Source organism: Acomys russatus, chromosome 8 (assembly GCF_903995435.1).
Source record: "Acomys russatus chromosome 8, mAcoRus1.1, whole genome shotgun sequence".
Lineage (NCBI taxonomy): Eukaryota > Metazoa > Chordata > Mammalia > Rodentia > Muridae > Acomys > Acomys russatus.
Window position 1 is genome coordinate 28,241,452 of NC_067144.1, and position 16,894 is coordinate 28,258,345.

A 16,894-nucleotide genomic window follows, 5' to 3' on the forward strand; every position below is an offset into this window, starting at 1 on the left:
GTGACTTGTTTTGTCCAATAGCGTATGATGCAAATTCCATCCATGTCTGAGATGCAAGAGAATTTATTCGCATCATCATCTTTTGCTGAGAAGGAATTCTAGCGACCATGGAAAAGAGTCTGGTAATCCAACGGGAGAGATTGTGCGAGGAGTAAGGTCCAAGAGAGACTGGGCTTATTGCTTCCACTGGTTTCTCAACTACCATGGTGCCATATTTGGGGGTTAGCAAGTACTAGACACCAACGAAGTTTATACCTCAATTTCTTGTTACTGTACATGACAGTGGACAGCATTGTCCTGGCTCACTATTCATCAAAGGTTCTATCTTGTTCAACTTAAGTCTGGAAATGAAGATGCACTATCTCCATCTGGTGCTAAAACCAGTTTCCTGGCCCCTATAACATGGAAAAAACAATGCTTTAATAGGTTGGAATCCATCGAGCTCCTTCACACACCATTGCCTTATTAAAAAGATTGCCATAGTGTTCAAAACTAATGATGTGATCCTACCAACTACGGAATGGCTGTTTAGTGGTTGTTTCCTGGAACCACCTCTATGACTTTGTATTTTCTATTTAAAAACAGAAATTGTTATTGTGTTGAGAAAAAAAGTTTTAGGGCTAAGAAAACCACACCAAAGACAGAGAGAGAAGAGCCAGTATATTCAGAGGCACATACTTTATTAAGGCCTTTCTGCTCTAATCTCGTGTTTCTAACTTTGGGATGCATGCTCTGCCAGGTGGTTGTTATACCACTAAGGGCCACTAGAGGGAGAATAACTACAAAAGGAGAGACCGCTCCCTTTTAATTAACAATGTTTCTCTTCACTGTAGCAGCAGTTGGTCCCTGACTCTTTTTTAGCAGCTTTAAAGTACTATTTTGTCCGAGACAATGACGGTGGTAATGGGTTGTCAAGACGACGTCTGGATTTTGTTGTTGTTATTATCCAAGTTGCTGTGTTATGCAAGGTATATAGTCTTCCTTGACTACTCAGTATAAATCATTATTAACTACGAGACTGATTCCACGGTTGATATAATCCGAGTTCTTCTTTTAAAATATCTGGGGCGGAGCTGACAAGGCTGGGCCTCATTCGGACTCATCTGTAAATTACCTAGCTTCGAAGTTGTTCCAAACTTGTGTGCGCCTCAGAGTACTACTCAGCAAGGAATTTAAGAAAACCGATGTCTCCTCCCCCAGAGGCTCTGGTACACCAAAACCCCGCCCCAGGGCCCGGCCCCGCCCCTCACTTCCTTCTTCCCTCCCTCTCCGGCTAAGCCCAGCTCGGCCTTCCCAGGCCCTCCCGCGCCGCTCAGGATGGCCGCTGCGGGGCGACCGGGCGCGGAGCCGTGGAACCGAGTGAGGATCCCCCAGGCGGGCAGCCGCAGCACCCTGACGGTGCAAGAGCCCAGCGCCACCCTAGGTGAGTGAGGCGGCCGAGGGGAGTCCGCAGGTCGGCTCACGTGGGACGGGGTGGGACTTCCTGAGCGCGGGGGACGCCGGGAAGGGGCACGCCGGGCGGAAGGTCCGGTCTGGGCCGTGTGGCTTGACTGGCGAGTGTGGCGTGAGGCTCACCGGGCGCTGTGAAGCTGCTGGGCTGCCGCGTGCAATAGCTGGAACATGACAGCAAGGCTCACGTGCAGCTCGTAACCCCCAAACGCTGCCTGGGATCCCGTGCTATCATCCAAGTACCCAGCACCACGGCCCCGGACCTCGGGCTTGTCTCTAAAATGGAGCTCGTCTTGCCCTTACCCGGCGAGGGAGTTACTGGAGTCTCTGGGTTCCTCTCTAGGCGCGAGGGAGAGAGGCGGGGAAGAAATCAGTTCCGAGACAGTTTTAGCAGTTTGTTTAGAGAAACAAAGACTCTCAACGAGATATGGAGATGGCAGCTCAGTGGGCTCTGTGTTGTGAGGTTTAATTTAGTTTATATTAATAAGTGTGCTGTGGAGGGGCGCATGCATATCCACGGGATCAGGTGATTTGATTTACCCGCTCCCGGATCATGGGCAGGATCTCTTTTAGAAAAGCCTATTGGATGGGTGGGACGAAAGGATGGTTCCATGCTTGAGGCCAAGCCGAATGAAAGATCAGAGGTCGATTCCCGGGATTCACACGGTGGAAGGCTAGAACCAGCTTTGGAAAGTAATATGTTCTCGGGACTCCACCGGACCGTGCTGTGGTACGCCCCTCCCACCCAGTAAAGAAACGCAATAATTAAAACATAACGCAAATATTATAATCAAGTGGAGGTCTTTTGAATTGTGAGGTAATACCTGGGTGCCATAAGTTTTTAATACAGTGAGAACAGCCTCCCTACAGCCTGAAGGATGTTTAACCACAAAAGAACATTCAGACAAGGAGAAACAGTTACCAGGATAGACTTCTTTTTGGAAGTGTATGACCTATGACTGTCAGCTAAGAAATTTTGTTATTTCTAAAACTGAGGTATTAGCCCACAGAAAAAACAGGAATAAAAATAGTACCAACTTCTTGGCTCTTTTGAGATAATAAAAGAGTTGATACCACAAAACATTTGTAACACTGCCTGGTATGACAGTCACATGGTGGTAGTAGTCATTAAATAGAGACATTGGTAATAGTTGTTAAATAGCATCTATCTAGTCATCTTACCCACCGTCCCATTTGATTTTCCTATGCAGTTTCTTCTAATTCTTCTGTAGTCACAATTTTAAAAACAGAATAATATGGGAAATCCACCAACTCCTCATCACCCATGATTTAAATTCTCCAGGGACAGAGAACATTCTTTCACTTAGAGAGTTTGTGTTTTCTTTTTGAGCCACCAGGTGGCGCATTACACCAGCTTCACAGCTAGCGTGTCCGGATTAGTCTTGAAACATCGGTACACGACTTCCAGTGGCCTGGCGGCTTCTCTTTCCTGTTCGTAGTTTCCCACTGATATCCATGGGGATCGGTTCCATGAATCCTTCCACATAAACAAGTGTGCACACGTATTACATATATTCTTATGAAAATACAGTCCCTTTGCCTTTGAAGGCTGTAACTTTATGCGTTCTGTCTTGTTTACCTGCAGAACAAAATGAGAATTAGACAGATGCAACATGTGCCCAGCTTTTGTGTATTTGGAATGTAAGTGTACACCAAATGATGACTGTGAAGTCGTCGTATTACGCATAGCCATGGTGTAAAGTGATGTAAAGACTTACACGCGTTCATTTTCAACACAGTAAGATGTTCCCTTATTGATCACCTGCCACCATTTTCCAACTTCTTACTTAGAATCCTTCATTATATTTTCATAGTTGAGGCTGACTGGTGTCTTGATTTCTTTAAAACAAATAAGGTAGAATGTTTCTTTCAGCAGGCTTTTCTAATGATACAGTAAAGGTAGAACTGCATACGGAGTATTGTTTTAATTGTTTCTGCTTCAGATGCCTGCCTTGCAGCTGTCCTTAAAGGATGCCATCTTGTCACACAGTCGCTCAAGAGCCAGACCTTAGATGCAGAAGTTGATGTGTTATGCTCAGTTCTCTACAGCAATCATAACAGACTGGGCCACCACAAGCCCCATTTGGCCCTCAGACAGGTAAGGGGAAGCTCTGTGGTCCACACATTGCTCAGCACTGAGGGATGTGGGGACCACACTGCCTGTTAAAGTATCTTTTATTCACCTGAAGTAATTGTCATCTTGGAGGCTTACTGCCTCCGTCTGTCTGCTAACCTAGGCCTAGTGCTAGAAGCTACTAGCTTCTGTACAATCTAATCTCGGCCTAGAATGTTTTCAGCCTCTGAGACTTACTGCTGAATGAGCTCACCCTTTCCGTTCTTTTTGAGCTCTGGCTGGCTTGCTCAACTCAGCTTTCTCCTGAGTGCTGGGATTAAAGGTGTATATCACCACACCTGGACCTAAACTTCCTCTATACCAGGCTGCCCTTGAACTCAGAGATCTGCTTACCTCTATTTCCTGGGATTAAAGGCGTGTCTGTATTCTAGTTGTATCACACGGACCTAGAAGCTCTTTGGATGTGCTTTCTTGCCAGAGCAGCCATGTTCTGAATTAAAATTCCTCTACAGCTGCCACTTAGTGTTTTGTTAATTATGGAAAGTTCATACATTGCTTTGTTTCTTAAGTTTCTAAGAGTTAATTACATGTGTTAGCTTTTTTGGTCTTTTATTTTTCCAAATTCATTTAAAAAACTAATTTATAATCAAGAAGTATATTTCAAAGCTGGGCCTGGTGGTTCATGCCTTTAATCTGAGCACTTGGAGACAGAGGCAGGTGGGTCTCTGACTGTTGAAGCTAGCCTGGTCTATGCAGTGAGTTTCAAGACAGCTAGGACTATTTAGAGACTATGTCTCAAGCAAACAAACAAAAAAACAACAAAACAAGCAAATAAAAAGGTATATTTTGTTTTTTTTTTCCAGTCTAATTTTCATTATGTCCAGTCTATAACAGTGCCTTTGCCTAATTCAAAAGCAAATTAATTTAAACCCTAAAATGTTAAAAAAGAGAACAGTTGTGGTTTAGTGTTGTGGTTTACTTCCTTGGAGTCATAATCTGATCAGCAGTGTGCAGGTGTGAGTGGGTTCACGGTGCGCTTTGGTGTAGGGTGGGTTCATGAATTTTTAGAGCTCAAGAATCATGTGAGAGCTGGGCGTGGTGGCGCACACCTGTAATCCCAGCACTTGGGAGGCAGAGGCAGGAAGATCGCTGTGAGTTCGAGGCCAGGACAGCTAAGGCTACACAGAGAACTCTGTCTTGAATAACCAAAAAAGAAAAAGAAAGACAGACAGAAAGAAAAGAAAATATTGTGACCTTCAGCTCCAAGACTACAACCTGGCAGAGAGCTGCTGCAGCTGGGTCTGCGTGCACTGTTCATGCACTCACTTTCTGCAAGCTCTCTTTCAAAGCCCAGTGTGCTGCCCACCATGGGACGGAGCCATCTCCAGTATTTATTTATCTTTCACAAAGCTCTTTGTCGACACTGTCGGAGATACAGCAATGAAAAATGACATAGTTTCTCACTGTCCAGACTCACAATTTCTGGTTAGCTATATCTCGGTGCTTAGGGCCTAAGGAATGAAGTGTTCCTCATCAGAGAGGACCACGGTCTCCTAAGTTCTTTTTTCTAGGGCAGCTTTTACTCAGGTCTTCTACCCAGGAACAAACGTGCTTGTTGACTTCCTTGCTGATGGTCTTAACTGCTGTTTTCTTTCTCCCTCCTTCTCCTCCTCCAAACAATATTTCACTGTTTTCTAAGTGTATTACTGTCTTGGGCTGTCAATACCTATCTGAAAAGATGGTGTCCAGACTTAGAATTGGAAAAAAAAAAATAAATAAGAGTCAGCCCCAGTGAATTTAAGGACTAAACTATGCTGAAGTAGAATCTATAACTCTGATTTGGTTTTTAGTAATTTGATAATATATATATATATATATATATATATATATATATATATATATATATATATATATATATATATATATATATATAAATAAAAATAATAGCACTTACCAGTATCAGTTCCCATCAGGAGCTTTACATCTTGGATGTGTGGGTGCAGTCCAGGGAGTGCTCTCGGTGGGTATTCCTGACAGAAGTCATAACAGCCTTTTGTGTACCACATGGCTTTTCACCTCAGGAGAACCTGCTAATGCCTGTTCTAAGAACTGGATTACAGTGGTGAACAAAATGGACAAGTTATATTGTCCATGGGGAGTTTACAGAATAGTTTGAAGGAAAGGGCAGTCAGTCATCTGGTCAGTCACTAACTGGTATGCCAGCTGGTAAGAAGTGCTAAAGGAAAAACAGAGAATGGGAGATTGCCACTTTAAGTGAAGCACATCAGCTTTAGCATTTAGTTAAGTACTTTATATCTTATCTATTAGAGAAAATATATTAATTCTAGACAGAGCCCTGTTGATTTAATAGGCTTAAGCATGATTCATACTGAGTTTCTAAACTACTCCATTACTTCCCAGTCCACACACTTGCCAGTATTCATCCTGTCGGGGCTGGATCTGCTCCATCAAGTCACATCCTATCGCTCCATCTTCTTTTCTTATGGCCTTGTGGTCCCTACCTCAGACCCCAGGCCCAGGAGCTGACACCACTTCAGGCTGTCAAGCCTTTTTAAATTAACAGAGATAATTGGGAGCAGAGTTTACCCAGCATTGTTTATTGTACGTGAGAATGCACGCATCTGGACTGCAGCCAGATCTTGGGGCCCAGGTTTTAGCATCTGAATACCTATAGCACCAGACCAACCCCCAACATCTGTTTGTATTACTAGAAATTGGGATGTATCATGTACCATGTTATCTTGTCACGTACCTTGCACATAGTAGTGTTCAACATGGTTGTCCTTGACTCAGCCACTTTCTTCATTTCTGGTGCTTAAGGACTGTTAAGACAGTTAAGAATTTGATTTCTTGTTTTACTAGGCTCACTGCTCTAACTCTGTTCCCTCAACAAATTATAATATTGAGACCTATATTCATTTTGGTCAATTTATAACATTGAGTACACTTGGCACCTAGCAATTTTCTTGAATTGAGAAATTTGTTCGGTTGGTTAAATTCCATAGTCATAAGCAGTAGCTTTATTTTGGGATTTGAGTTTTCTTGCTTTAAATGAGAAAGTGTTCTCTGGCATATTTCCGTGCCGTGGAAGTTTGCTTTCTTTACGTTCTTGGTCATATCTGTGCACTGCTGTATTATCCACATACTAAATTGAGCTGCACTTCCTCTTTCAGGTAGAACAGTGCTTAAAGCGTGTGAAAAACATGAATTTGGAGGGTTCAATTGAAGACCTGTCACAGTTGCTATCTACCAAGTAGGTGGCCCATTGCTTTGTCGGGAGAACCCTTTAGTTTTCTCTGCTTGCTGTTGAGATATAATCATTTATGCCATGATGTACACACTGTGTTTTAATAAGGGGAGCCTGTTGACTGATGGGAAGGGCTGGTAGGACACTGAGGTTGGGCTCAGAGTAGGTTACAGTGAAAGAACAGTGGGGTGCTAGTGGGCACAACCACCTCAGGGTGAGCTGAACCTGAATCTTCACTTGAATACTGCTGTAGAAATGCTGTGTTTAAAAATGAAATTCATGCCCTTTTCTGTTTATGTCAAGTGAAACTCTGCCTGGAGCTACTGAAAACCATGTCGTCCCCAGCCAGCCGGTGGTGGAGGTGGCACTGATGAAGGTTTTGGGAGGCTGCAAGTTGTTACTGCGCTTGTTGGACTGCTGCAGCAAAGCATTCCTGTATCCTTGACTACGGGAACGCCTTCTTCTGAGTGGAGGCTGTTTGGTTACACAGCTTTGGTTGGAAAGCTGTGCTCCATAAGGTGTAACCTGGGGGAATTCCTAATGCCTGGACTTTTGGCTCCTCTTCCAGCCCTGGATGGTGCGGCTGGTGCCAGGGACTCCATGCCTCTACCTAGCATGTATTCTAAGAGCTTTACCCTTAGCAGTCTGTACTCTCAGACACCCACCGTAATGCTGGCAGTGCTAGTAGAATGGGCATTTCTGCCTTCAGTGTAATGTGACTGTATTGCCATGATAAGGCTCTAATACCTTCAGGGTCTTCTTCACTTCCAGTTTATTTCTTTCATAATTGTAACTTACAAGTCTCAAATTCCTTTGGTTTTGTTTTTTCACCTTAACTTATTCTTCAGGTTGACTGTGAAGCACTTAGGGCTGAAAGAGTTCATCATTTTGAACCTTGTGATGGTTGGGCTGGCGAGCAGGTTATGGTATGTTCACACTTCTACATTTGTGTTTCCCCCTTACTTGACACAGGTTTCTTATTCGTGTCCACACAGTTTCATTTCACCCTGGTGGCCCTGGGATCTGAAGGTGTGGGCTTCCCTGCAGATTGTAAGCCGAGTGCTGGCGGCTATGTCAGAGGTGAAACCGCATGGCCAGCTTGACACGGAGGAGCTCAGAAAGCGAATTCCTAGGACCTAGGAACTATAATAATAATAATAGTAATAATGATAGCAATTATAATTGTAATTATGGTGGCAGAAGGAATATTGTAATAGGCTTTTGAAAATGCTGCTCTTCCTGGGCTGGCCATATCTTTTTTTTTTTTCCCCTGACAACTGGTTTCTAATTTTAATCGCAATTAGAAATACAATTTGGCTTTCTTTGTATGCTCTAGACTTTTTTTCTCGCCTGAGGCGTATTTGGTTGATGTAAATAACACTGGTAATACCCACAAACGAAAGAAAAGCATTGCCGTGTGTGTGTGTGTGTGTGTGTGTGTGTGTGTGTGTGTGTTTGTGTGCGCGCGCGCATGCATGCATAAAACGTGTGATGGATCACTAGATGCAGAATTGGATCATTAGCTGTGATTTGAATGTAGTGAAATTGGGAAAACAACAAAAGCAAACCCAGATTTCTTCATACTTTCAAACATAAACCTTGTCTCAATGTCTTAACCCAGATAGCTCGTTTGTATTTGCAGTCATCTTTTTACTCTGCTTCTTTTTTTTATAATTTATTATTTATTTTTTTTTACATCCCAACTGCATTTTTCCCTCTCTCTGTTTCTTTCAGTCTCCTCCCTCTTATCCACTCCTCTGTTTCTCTTCAGAAAAGGGCTGGCCTCCCATGTACATCAGCCAGCTAGGGCATATCAAATTGCACTAAGACCAAGTACCTCCTCTCTGTTAAGGCTGGGTGAGGCAACCCAGTAGGAGGAAAGGGACCCAGAAGCAGGCAACAAGAGTCAGAGACAGCCCCGGATTTCACTGTTAGTCCCACAAGAAAACCAAGCTACACAACTGTAACATGTGTGCAAAGGGCCTAGGTCAGTCCATGTGTGCTCCTTGGATGGCGGTTCAGTCTCTGTGAACCTCTATGAGCCCTGACTAGTTGATTCTGTGTGTATTCTTGTGTGATGTCCTTGACTCCTCTGGCTCCTACAATCCTTTCTCCCTCCCTCTACTGCAGGATACTCCAAGCTCTGCCTAGTGTTAAGTTATGAGTCTCTGCATCTGTTTGCAGCAGTTTTTTAAAAAATATATATTTTATTAATTTATTCATATTACATCTCAATTGTCATCCCATCCCTTGTATCCTCCCATTCCTCCTTCCCTCCCCCTTTCCCCTTACTCCCCTCCCCTATGACTGTGACTGAGGGAGACCTCCTCCCCCTGTATATGCTCATAGGGTATCAAGTCTCTTCTTGGTAGCCTGCTATCCTTCCTCTGAGTGCCACCGGGCCTCCCCATGCAAGGGACATGGTCAAATATGTGGCACCAGAGTTCGTGTGAAAGTCAGGCCCCACTCTCCACTCAACTGTGGAGAATGTCCTGTCCATTGGCTAGATCTGAGTAGGGGTTTGAAGTTTACTGCACGTATTGTCCTTGGCTAGTGCCATAGTTTGAGCAGGACCCCCGGGCCCAGATCCGCCCATCATAGTGTTCTTTTTGTAGGTTTCTAGGACCCTCTGTATCTTTCTATTTCCCCATTCTCCCATGCTTCTTTCACCTAGAGTCCCAATAGGATGTTCTCCCCTCTGTCCCATGTCCCCTATAGAAGTAGAAGCAATCATTAAAGCCCAGGGCCAGATGGTTTTAGTGCACAGTTCTACCAGGTCTTTAAGGATGTGCTAATACCGATACTCTTCAGGCTACTTCAGAAGACAGAAATGGATGGAACATTACCAAATTCATTCTGTGATGCCATAGTCACATTGAAACCTAAACCTCACAAAGACCCAACAAAGAAAGAGAATCTCAGACCAATTTCTCTTATGAACATTGATGCAAAAATCTCAATAAAATACTTGCAAAAGTAATACAAGAATACATCAAAGATATCATTCACCATGACCAGGTAGGCTTCATTCTAGGCATGCAGGGATGGCTTAATATACGGAAATCCATCAATGTAATCCACCATATAAACAAACTGAAAAAAAACCAAAACACATGATCATCTCCTTAGATGCAGAGAACGCATTTGATAAAATCCAACACATTCATGTTTAAAGTTCTGGAGAGATCAGGGATACAAGGCCAATACCTCAACATAATAAAGGCTATCTACAGCAAACCAATAGCCAAAATCAAATTAAATGGAGAAGATACTCAAGGAAATTCCTCTAAAATCGAGAACAAGGCAAGGCTGCCCACATCTCTTCAATATAGTACTGGAAGTTCTAGCCAGAGCAATAAGACAACAAAAGGAGATCGACGGTATCTAAATGGGAAAGGAAGAAGTCAATTTATCCCTATTTGCAGATGATATGATAGTGTATATAAGTGACCCCCAAAATTCCACCAGAGAACTCCTACAGCTGATAAACATCTTCAGCAAATTGGCTGGATACACAATTAACTCAAAAAAGTTTGTAGCCTTTCTATATACAAATGTTTGCAGCAGTTTATTCTGCTCATTCTTAATCAGAAATAATAACATTTGAATTAAGAGTTATTTTATTTAAAAAATATAGGGCAGGATCTCACTGTAGTCCGGGTTAGCTCTGAATCCCTTATTCTCTTATCTTAGCCTTCCAAGTGCTAGGATTCTAGGTGTATACTACCAAGCTGGGCTTGCTAATAATATTATTTTAAAATGTTTTAACTTTTGCTATTTTGTAAAATGAAAGGGGCTTTATATTTTATGGATTAAAACAGTGGTTTATACTTAGAAGTCTAACATAAAAATGTGAAGAGCTTGAAATATACCTAAAATCTCATAGGATTTCATGTGCACGTCTTTGGCATCTCTTTAGGAAGTTCTTCGTTCTTGAGTAGCTTTCATACTTGGGTTTTTGTGTTTGGGGTGGATTAATCTAGCAACTTGCAAACACACAAATAGGCATTGTGGTTTGTTTTAATTTATGGTGGCAGAGGCTGCTAGCTGTTTAGTTTCAGTTTTAAGTCTGTGTATTATATACCTGCAGACTATATTACTCCTGCAGACTGTATTACTAGCTAATTCGTGAGCGTCTGCTTCTTCCTAGGGTTCTTCATAAAGGACTTTTAAGGAGGCTGGTCTCCTTGTATGAGCCACTGTTTGGGCTGCTTCAGGAAGTCTCCAGGATTCAGCCCATGCCTTACTTCAAAGACTTTGCCTTTCCCGCCGATGTCACTGACTTTCTAGGTCCTCCTTACCTTGAAGTCTTGAAAGGAAAAGCGCCTGCAGCTTTTGCTTCTAAAAGAGTAACTAGGTTTCTAAACAAACTGTTTTTAAAGAAAGAACAACTACCAAAGATCAATGAAGACATGTTAAATAGAATTTCTAAAACATCTGAACTAAAGAGAAGCTGTCTTGAGAGTAGCATGGACCTGGGACAGCCAGTAAAAATGAGTAAAAAGGTCCAAAAAGGTGAGTTGCTTGGATAAGCCTATACTTTTCTCATTTCTTTTAAATTTTGTTTGTTCTTTCTTAAATACATACTTATTTTATTGTTGTTGTTTTTGTCTTTGAGACAGGGTTTCTCTGTAGCCTTGGCTGTCCTGGAACTCATTCTGTAGACCAGGCTTGGTTTGTTCTGTAGACAGATCCACCTGCCTCTGTCTCCTGAGTGCTGGGATTAAAGGTGCGCACCCCCCACCCCAGCTTTAAATATGTACTTATAACATAAGCCTTTGAAAGCATGATAGAGCCATGCATTGTGTAGAAAGAAATTCACAATCCCACTTCTTAAGCCATACTGATTGTATTTAAGGAGGCATGAAGATTGCTCATTCTCAAAGCTTTGCACTCCTTTGCTCTTGTCTCTTTCTTTTGTAGGAACTTAGCGGGAAACGTCATGCAGGTAGAATCTGCTGGAGGGCTGAAAGCAATACGAGTTTTTCTGTTTTTTTTTTTTTTTTAACTCCACAGAAAACCCATCGGGATTTGATGTGCGGGCTTTCTGCACGAGGCTGCGAAACAAAGCGACTCAGGTGTGTCTGGCTTAACCTCACAGCTTTTCACTTCCTCCAAGTTTAGAGGAAGCCCCTCACTAAGAAGGGAGGCCAACCTTGCTCCAGTAAGCTTGGTTGCACTCTCAGTTCTCAGTGTGTGCTGCTGAATGAATGAGGCAGCGTTTTTAATGGTCCTAGTTAGTCCAGTTAGTGTGTTCAGAAGTGCTCTCACAGGCATTCCTCTGGAATTATAAAGTAATTATAGTAGGCATGGTGAGCAGTCAGGAGCACTGACTTTGTAGTGGCCCCACTTTGTATTAGCTGGTATCTCCCTTCTCCACTTTATGCATCTCCCAAGTGTGGGCTAGTTTCAGTCCATGTGAATTGTTAGGTGGAGTATAGTGGGCATTCAACTGATGGCAGATGTGTTAGTAACAGTCATCTTTCTGTCTCCCTCCTCATCTGTCACGAGGCGCCAGTCATTCTTCCGGGGGCTCAAGCTTTAACATGATACCTTTTATTAGTGTCAGAACGTCAGTGTCACTCGCCACCCAGTAACTGCTTGACTCTCATCCTTTGACTGGTTTCCTTTATGAGTTATTTCTTCCATCTTATTTAAGAACTCTTAATCATGTCTAAGAACACATAGTTCTGTATTGAACTTTTAACACAGATGGCAGCTTGCCTTTTTGTCTTGCCTAAATCATGAGTTCAAAAGGAGGAAAAATAATAGCAGATCCTTCAAGCACCTGACACTGTCTTAAATGCTTTATGCACATTAACTCCCATAAGCCTCAGAAAGGGGGAACTGGGGCATAGAGTCTTAAAAAATATCCAGCCACATAGTGAAGTGGCAGGCGTCAGGGTTGAATGCAGACCTCATGATTCCTCATTACAGTAGTCCCAGGGAGAACCTCTCAATTCTGGTCTCAAGAACTGCTGTCCATGGCCCTCTCGCCTCTGCAGAGCCAGTTTGTGGGGGAGCTGGGCTGCTTCTGGTTGGGTAGCATCCTCCTGATTCCAGAGTAATTGCTCCCATATTGTTGGTAATTGGCATTCATATGCTCAGCTAGTTTTTAGAGCAAATTGCTGATATAAAACAATACTAGAGAGTCTCTAATTTCATAATTATTTCTTTAGGTTCCTGTTGAGTGGGAGAATATTTATTTACTTATTTATTTGACAGGGCCTCACTATGCAGCCCTGGCTGGCCTGGAACTCACCATGTAGATAGACCAGCAGGCTGACCTCATAGAGACCCGTCTGCCTCTGTTTCCTGAGTGCTGGAATTAAAGGTGTGCACCACCACAAATTTGGAAAGAAAGGAAGCTTTCAATGGAGATAGGAGATTTGGTAGGCAGTATAATTTTTATAAAGTGGAAAGAGCTACTAAAATCCTGACTTGACGTGCTGTAGAAAAGAAAAAGGGCGAGGGATATAGGCCAGTTGCCAAGTGTGTACAAGTACTAAGTTCAGTCTACAGGAAAATAAAGTCACAAGAAAACAAGGTAGCTCAGCAATGTCATTATGAAAGACTTATGATTTTTCCCCCTTATCATTAGGCTTTGATTACTGTTTAATCAGTTTTATTGTGTGTGTGTTACATATGTGTGTTATATATGCTTGTTACATATTTATCTTGGGTTTCCTGTGTACAGCTAATTAAAAGGCGGATGGGACCTAACATGGATAGAAAGGGAAGGTCAATGTATTAGAAGTTTTCTTTAAAAAGAATTTATTTTAAACTTTTTAATGAATCCAAAACTTTGTCCTTTATTTACAAGTCACTACTGCCAATTGATTTTCTCGTTTTTTTACACTTCAGGAAACCAACAGTGAGTTTAAATATTCTTGGTCCAAACTGAAGACAACCAAACCTTCCTCTCAGAAACCGAGAAGAACTCACTGGGCTAACAATATTGTGCAAAGAATCCGAGTGACCAAGACTTTCACCCAACTTTCTGAAGAAATCCAAATGGCAATTGTGTGGTCCCGGAGCAAAAGGCTTAAGGCTCAGGCTGCCTATCTGGGCAGCAAACTTCTTAAGAGTAACAGGCTTAGACATGTGGAAGCTCAAGGTTATAGGTAATAATCGTATTAGAAAAATTCCTTTCCCTTTTCATTAAAGTGTATGCACGTGCGTTACTTCATTTAAAACCGGGTATCTAGCAGCCCTCGGGTGTCTTAAGTAAGACCTACTCAGAGTACAGTGTCATGTACTGGTGATGCTATCCAGGCTGTTCTGTCAGGCGGAAGAAAGTGAGCTAACAGGTGTCTGGACTTACTAATTTATACTGCATCATTCCCACTGTTCAACTCAGAAAGCACTGAGATTGCCCGTGGTGTTCAAAGCCTGGGGCCAGCAGCATGGGGCAGTGTTAGTCCTCAGGAGCTCCTGCTGTGTGGGAGGGCACTCATCTATAGACACCATCAGCACAGCTGGGTGAGGAAGTAAGAGAAGTGAGTGCCTCCGCCCAGGAGGCCCACACAGGCTGCAGGGACAGCGTCAGGCCTGATGCTTACAGCATTTAGACTCTCACACACTGATGCGTTCAAGTTGTTGTGGCTCTTATACTCAAAAACAACAGTTCAGAGCAGTGAGGAAAGTGGTCATGATGATGAGCAGTTAGCAAGGGGATGGCAAACAGGTTTATTAGATAAGATGTAACTCTCTGCCCCCAAATATAGTGACCATAGTGTCTTATTGCTGTTTCGTTAATTCATTTATTTCTGTAGTATATTTTGTAAAACATTTGATGTGTACAGTACTTTGGAAGATACATAAAAAGATGTATACATAAAGAGATGGTTTTGCTCAAAGTATTGGAACTGGAGATCTAGAACACAGTTCAGGCCCTCTGTTGTTTTTGTTTCAACTGAGACACGCCCACTTTTTACCCCAGTGAAAGTACTGCTTATAGTCGTGGCTAGGAAATAGGTCATGAACTGCTTATTACATAGGCCTTCCTCAAATGACTTTTTTTTTTTTTAAAGAAGAACAAAGGGTCTTGAGTAAGGCACATAGACCTTTGTTAATGTTTACCAAGTGATAAGCCATGAGGTAGCAAGCGAGACACATGCCTAGCCACATCAGCTGAGTTGTGACTGCAGGCTTGAAGGGGATGCAGTACAACCCACACTTAGGGCACCTCGCAGCTGTCAGTTTGCCTTCACCAGAAGACCCCTCTCCATCTTATTCCTTCCCTGTCTTCATTTCCTGCTACAACATGAACTTAGCCAGAAGTGGGTTATGACACACTGCAGAGCTATTTACTATTTCCACTCTTGTTTACCCGAGGAGCAGATTATCAGCATGAGGGAAAGGCCATGGCTCTCAAGTGAGCCAGGTCACACCATTGTGACCATGCTAGGCAGTTAGGAGAGTTACTTTGAAGGCAAAATGGAGGCACATCTGCCTGCATCCTGAATCAGAATCAATCTCTGAAAAACACTCAGGTTGAAACTCCCATTTCCTTGTTTTGTGTTTGAGGTTATGCATTCATACAGGCCTAGGACTTGTAAGAAATGGTGTACTTTTCTATTGGAGATTGGTGGAGACAAAAGTGCTTGAGACCTTTGTGGCATCAAAATAAGTTCAGATTTTTCTTTTTTGTCCTTTAGTTTGCCAAAGAAACTACAGTGCATGAAAATATCTCTTTGCAACTGCCTTCTTCGAGGCTCCGTTATCAGCACTTCAAAGCATCCTCCCAGACAAAGAAGATCAAAGCATAAAGTTTTAACGAGACAAAGGAAACCGCAGAGAAAGTTGCAGTCAACTCTTGTAAAGGAAACCCAGCAGGTCCCTGAAGGGACTCTGCAGAGCACTAAGGACACTAGTGCGAAGTGTAGACGTTCAGGTGGGACAGTTCAGAGGTCAGATGTCTGTCCTAATGGGAAGCAGGTCTTGAGAAGACTTTCAAAACCTGGCCTAAAATCAAAGGAGATGGGGGTCCATGCGAACCTTACAGGGGGCAGTGCAAATGGCACTGGTTTGTGGATGAAGAGACAGACACACGCACACAGTGAGCCAGAAACTGCCAAGGAGGCAGATGACATTGATGATATTTTTGCTTTGATGGGAGTGTAAGATGTGCTTATGTGAAACTTGCGAGCCGTTAACAAGCTGCTTCAGGTGGAGCTGCTGAGAGCGGGAGGCACTGCTTGGCCAGGAGCTGCTTCTGTGCAGCATGCAGCAGAGGCACGCAGTTCAGCAAGCACTCACAGCAGCTGTGTGAAAGCTCATCAGTCAGATACGAGTATTTGGTGTTAAGTACAGATGACCAGTCCGTCAGTCTGCCCCCGAGGAACACATCATTCCTGACTGAATCAACAAGCAGGTTTCTGAGAAGTAGATGATTTTATGATCTACTAGGGAGTTAAACTCTGGATAAGTTCGAAAAATCCTGTCTGAAGGTAAACAGAGCTGGAGACTAGCAAAGATGCACCACAGCAAGTCACTTGCCCCTCACTGGCCCTGGTCCCTCTGTAAAGCTTTTACATTTCACAGGTGTGTAACTTGGGGAGTTGGTTCTCTCCCTCACCTGTGCGGCCCAGGCATGGACCTCAGACCCACCTCACCTGCCAGGTCCTCCTTTTGAGTAACAATGTTATTAAATGCTATGTTATTAAAATGAATTACCAAAAGATCTGCCATTACTCAAGCGGTTAAAACCATTATTTAATCTTTGTTACCATGACTCCTAAGGGGGTATATGAAAAGGCTTTTGGGATTTTCCTTTTTATTGTTGGTATGAAATGCAGCCAAGGAGCAGGTAGGTACTAAAGAAGAATAAGGCCAATCATAAGCTTGTAACCTGGCACCAATGCCGTCAACTGCTTATTCGTACATACCTGTACGGCTGCTCCCAGAAATGACAGTCATGACTTGCAAATGAGCTGTCCTGCCTGTGAGGAAAGGTAATGTGGTCATGGGCAATCCACTTGGCCCTCAACTCTTCAGGCCAGAAAGGGGCAGGAGGCGTGAGCTTAGGAGGAAATGCAGGGAGTCTTACCCTTGCCCTCTGCCAGCTGTCTGCCAGCTTG

At 43.1% G+C, this 16,894-nt stretch overlaps 1 protein-coding gene across 1 annotated transcript; it reads left to right on the forward strand.

Annotated features, from left to right (window-relative positions):
* The first annotated feature begins 1,259 nt into the window (after positions 1 to 1,259).
* On the forward strand, positions 1,260 to 16,875 carry Nepro (nucleolus and neural progenitor protein). The gene is made up of 9 exons (XM_051149979.1): positions 1,260 to 1,423; positions 3,414 to 3,568; positions 6,739 to 6,818; positions 7,116 to 7,247; positions 7,661 to 7,738; positions 10,963 to 11,327; positions 11,829 to 11,890; positions 13,677 to 13,936; positions 15,473 to 16,875. Exons 1-9 carry the CDS (start codon positions 1,318 to 1,320, stop codon positions 15,936 to 15,938), a joined length of 1,704 nt encoding a protein of 567 aa, XP_051005936.1. The 5' UTR covers positions 1,260 to 1,317; the 3' UTR covers positions 15,939 to 16,875.
* Positions 16,876 to 16,894: the final 19 nt, after the last annotated feature.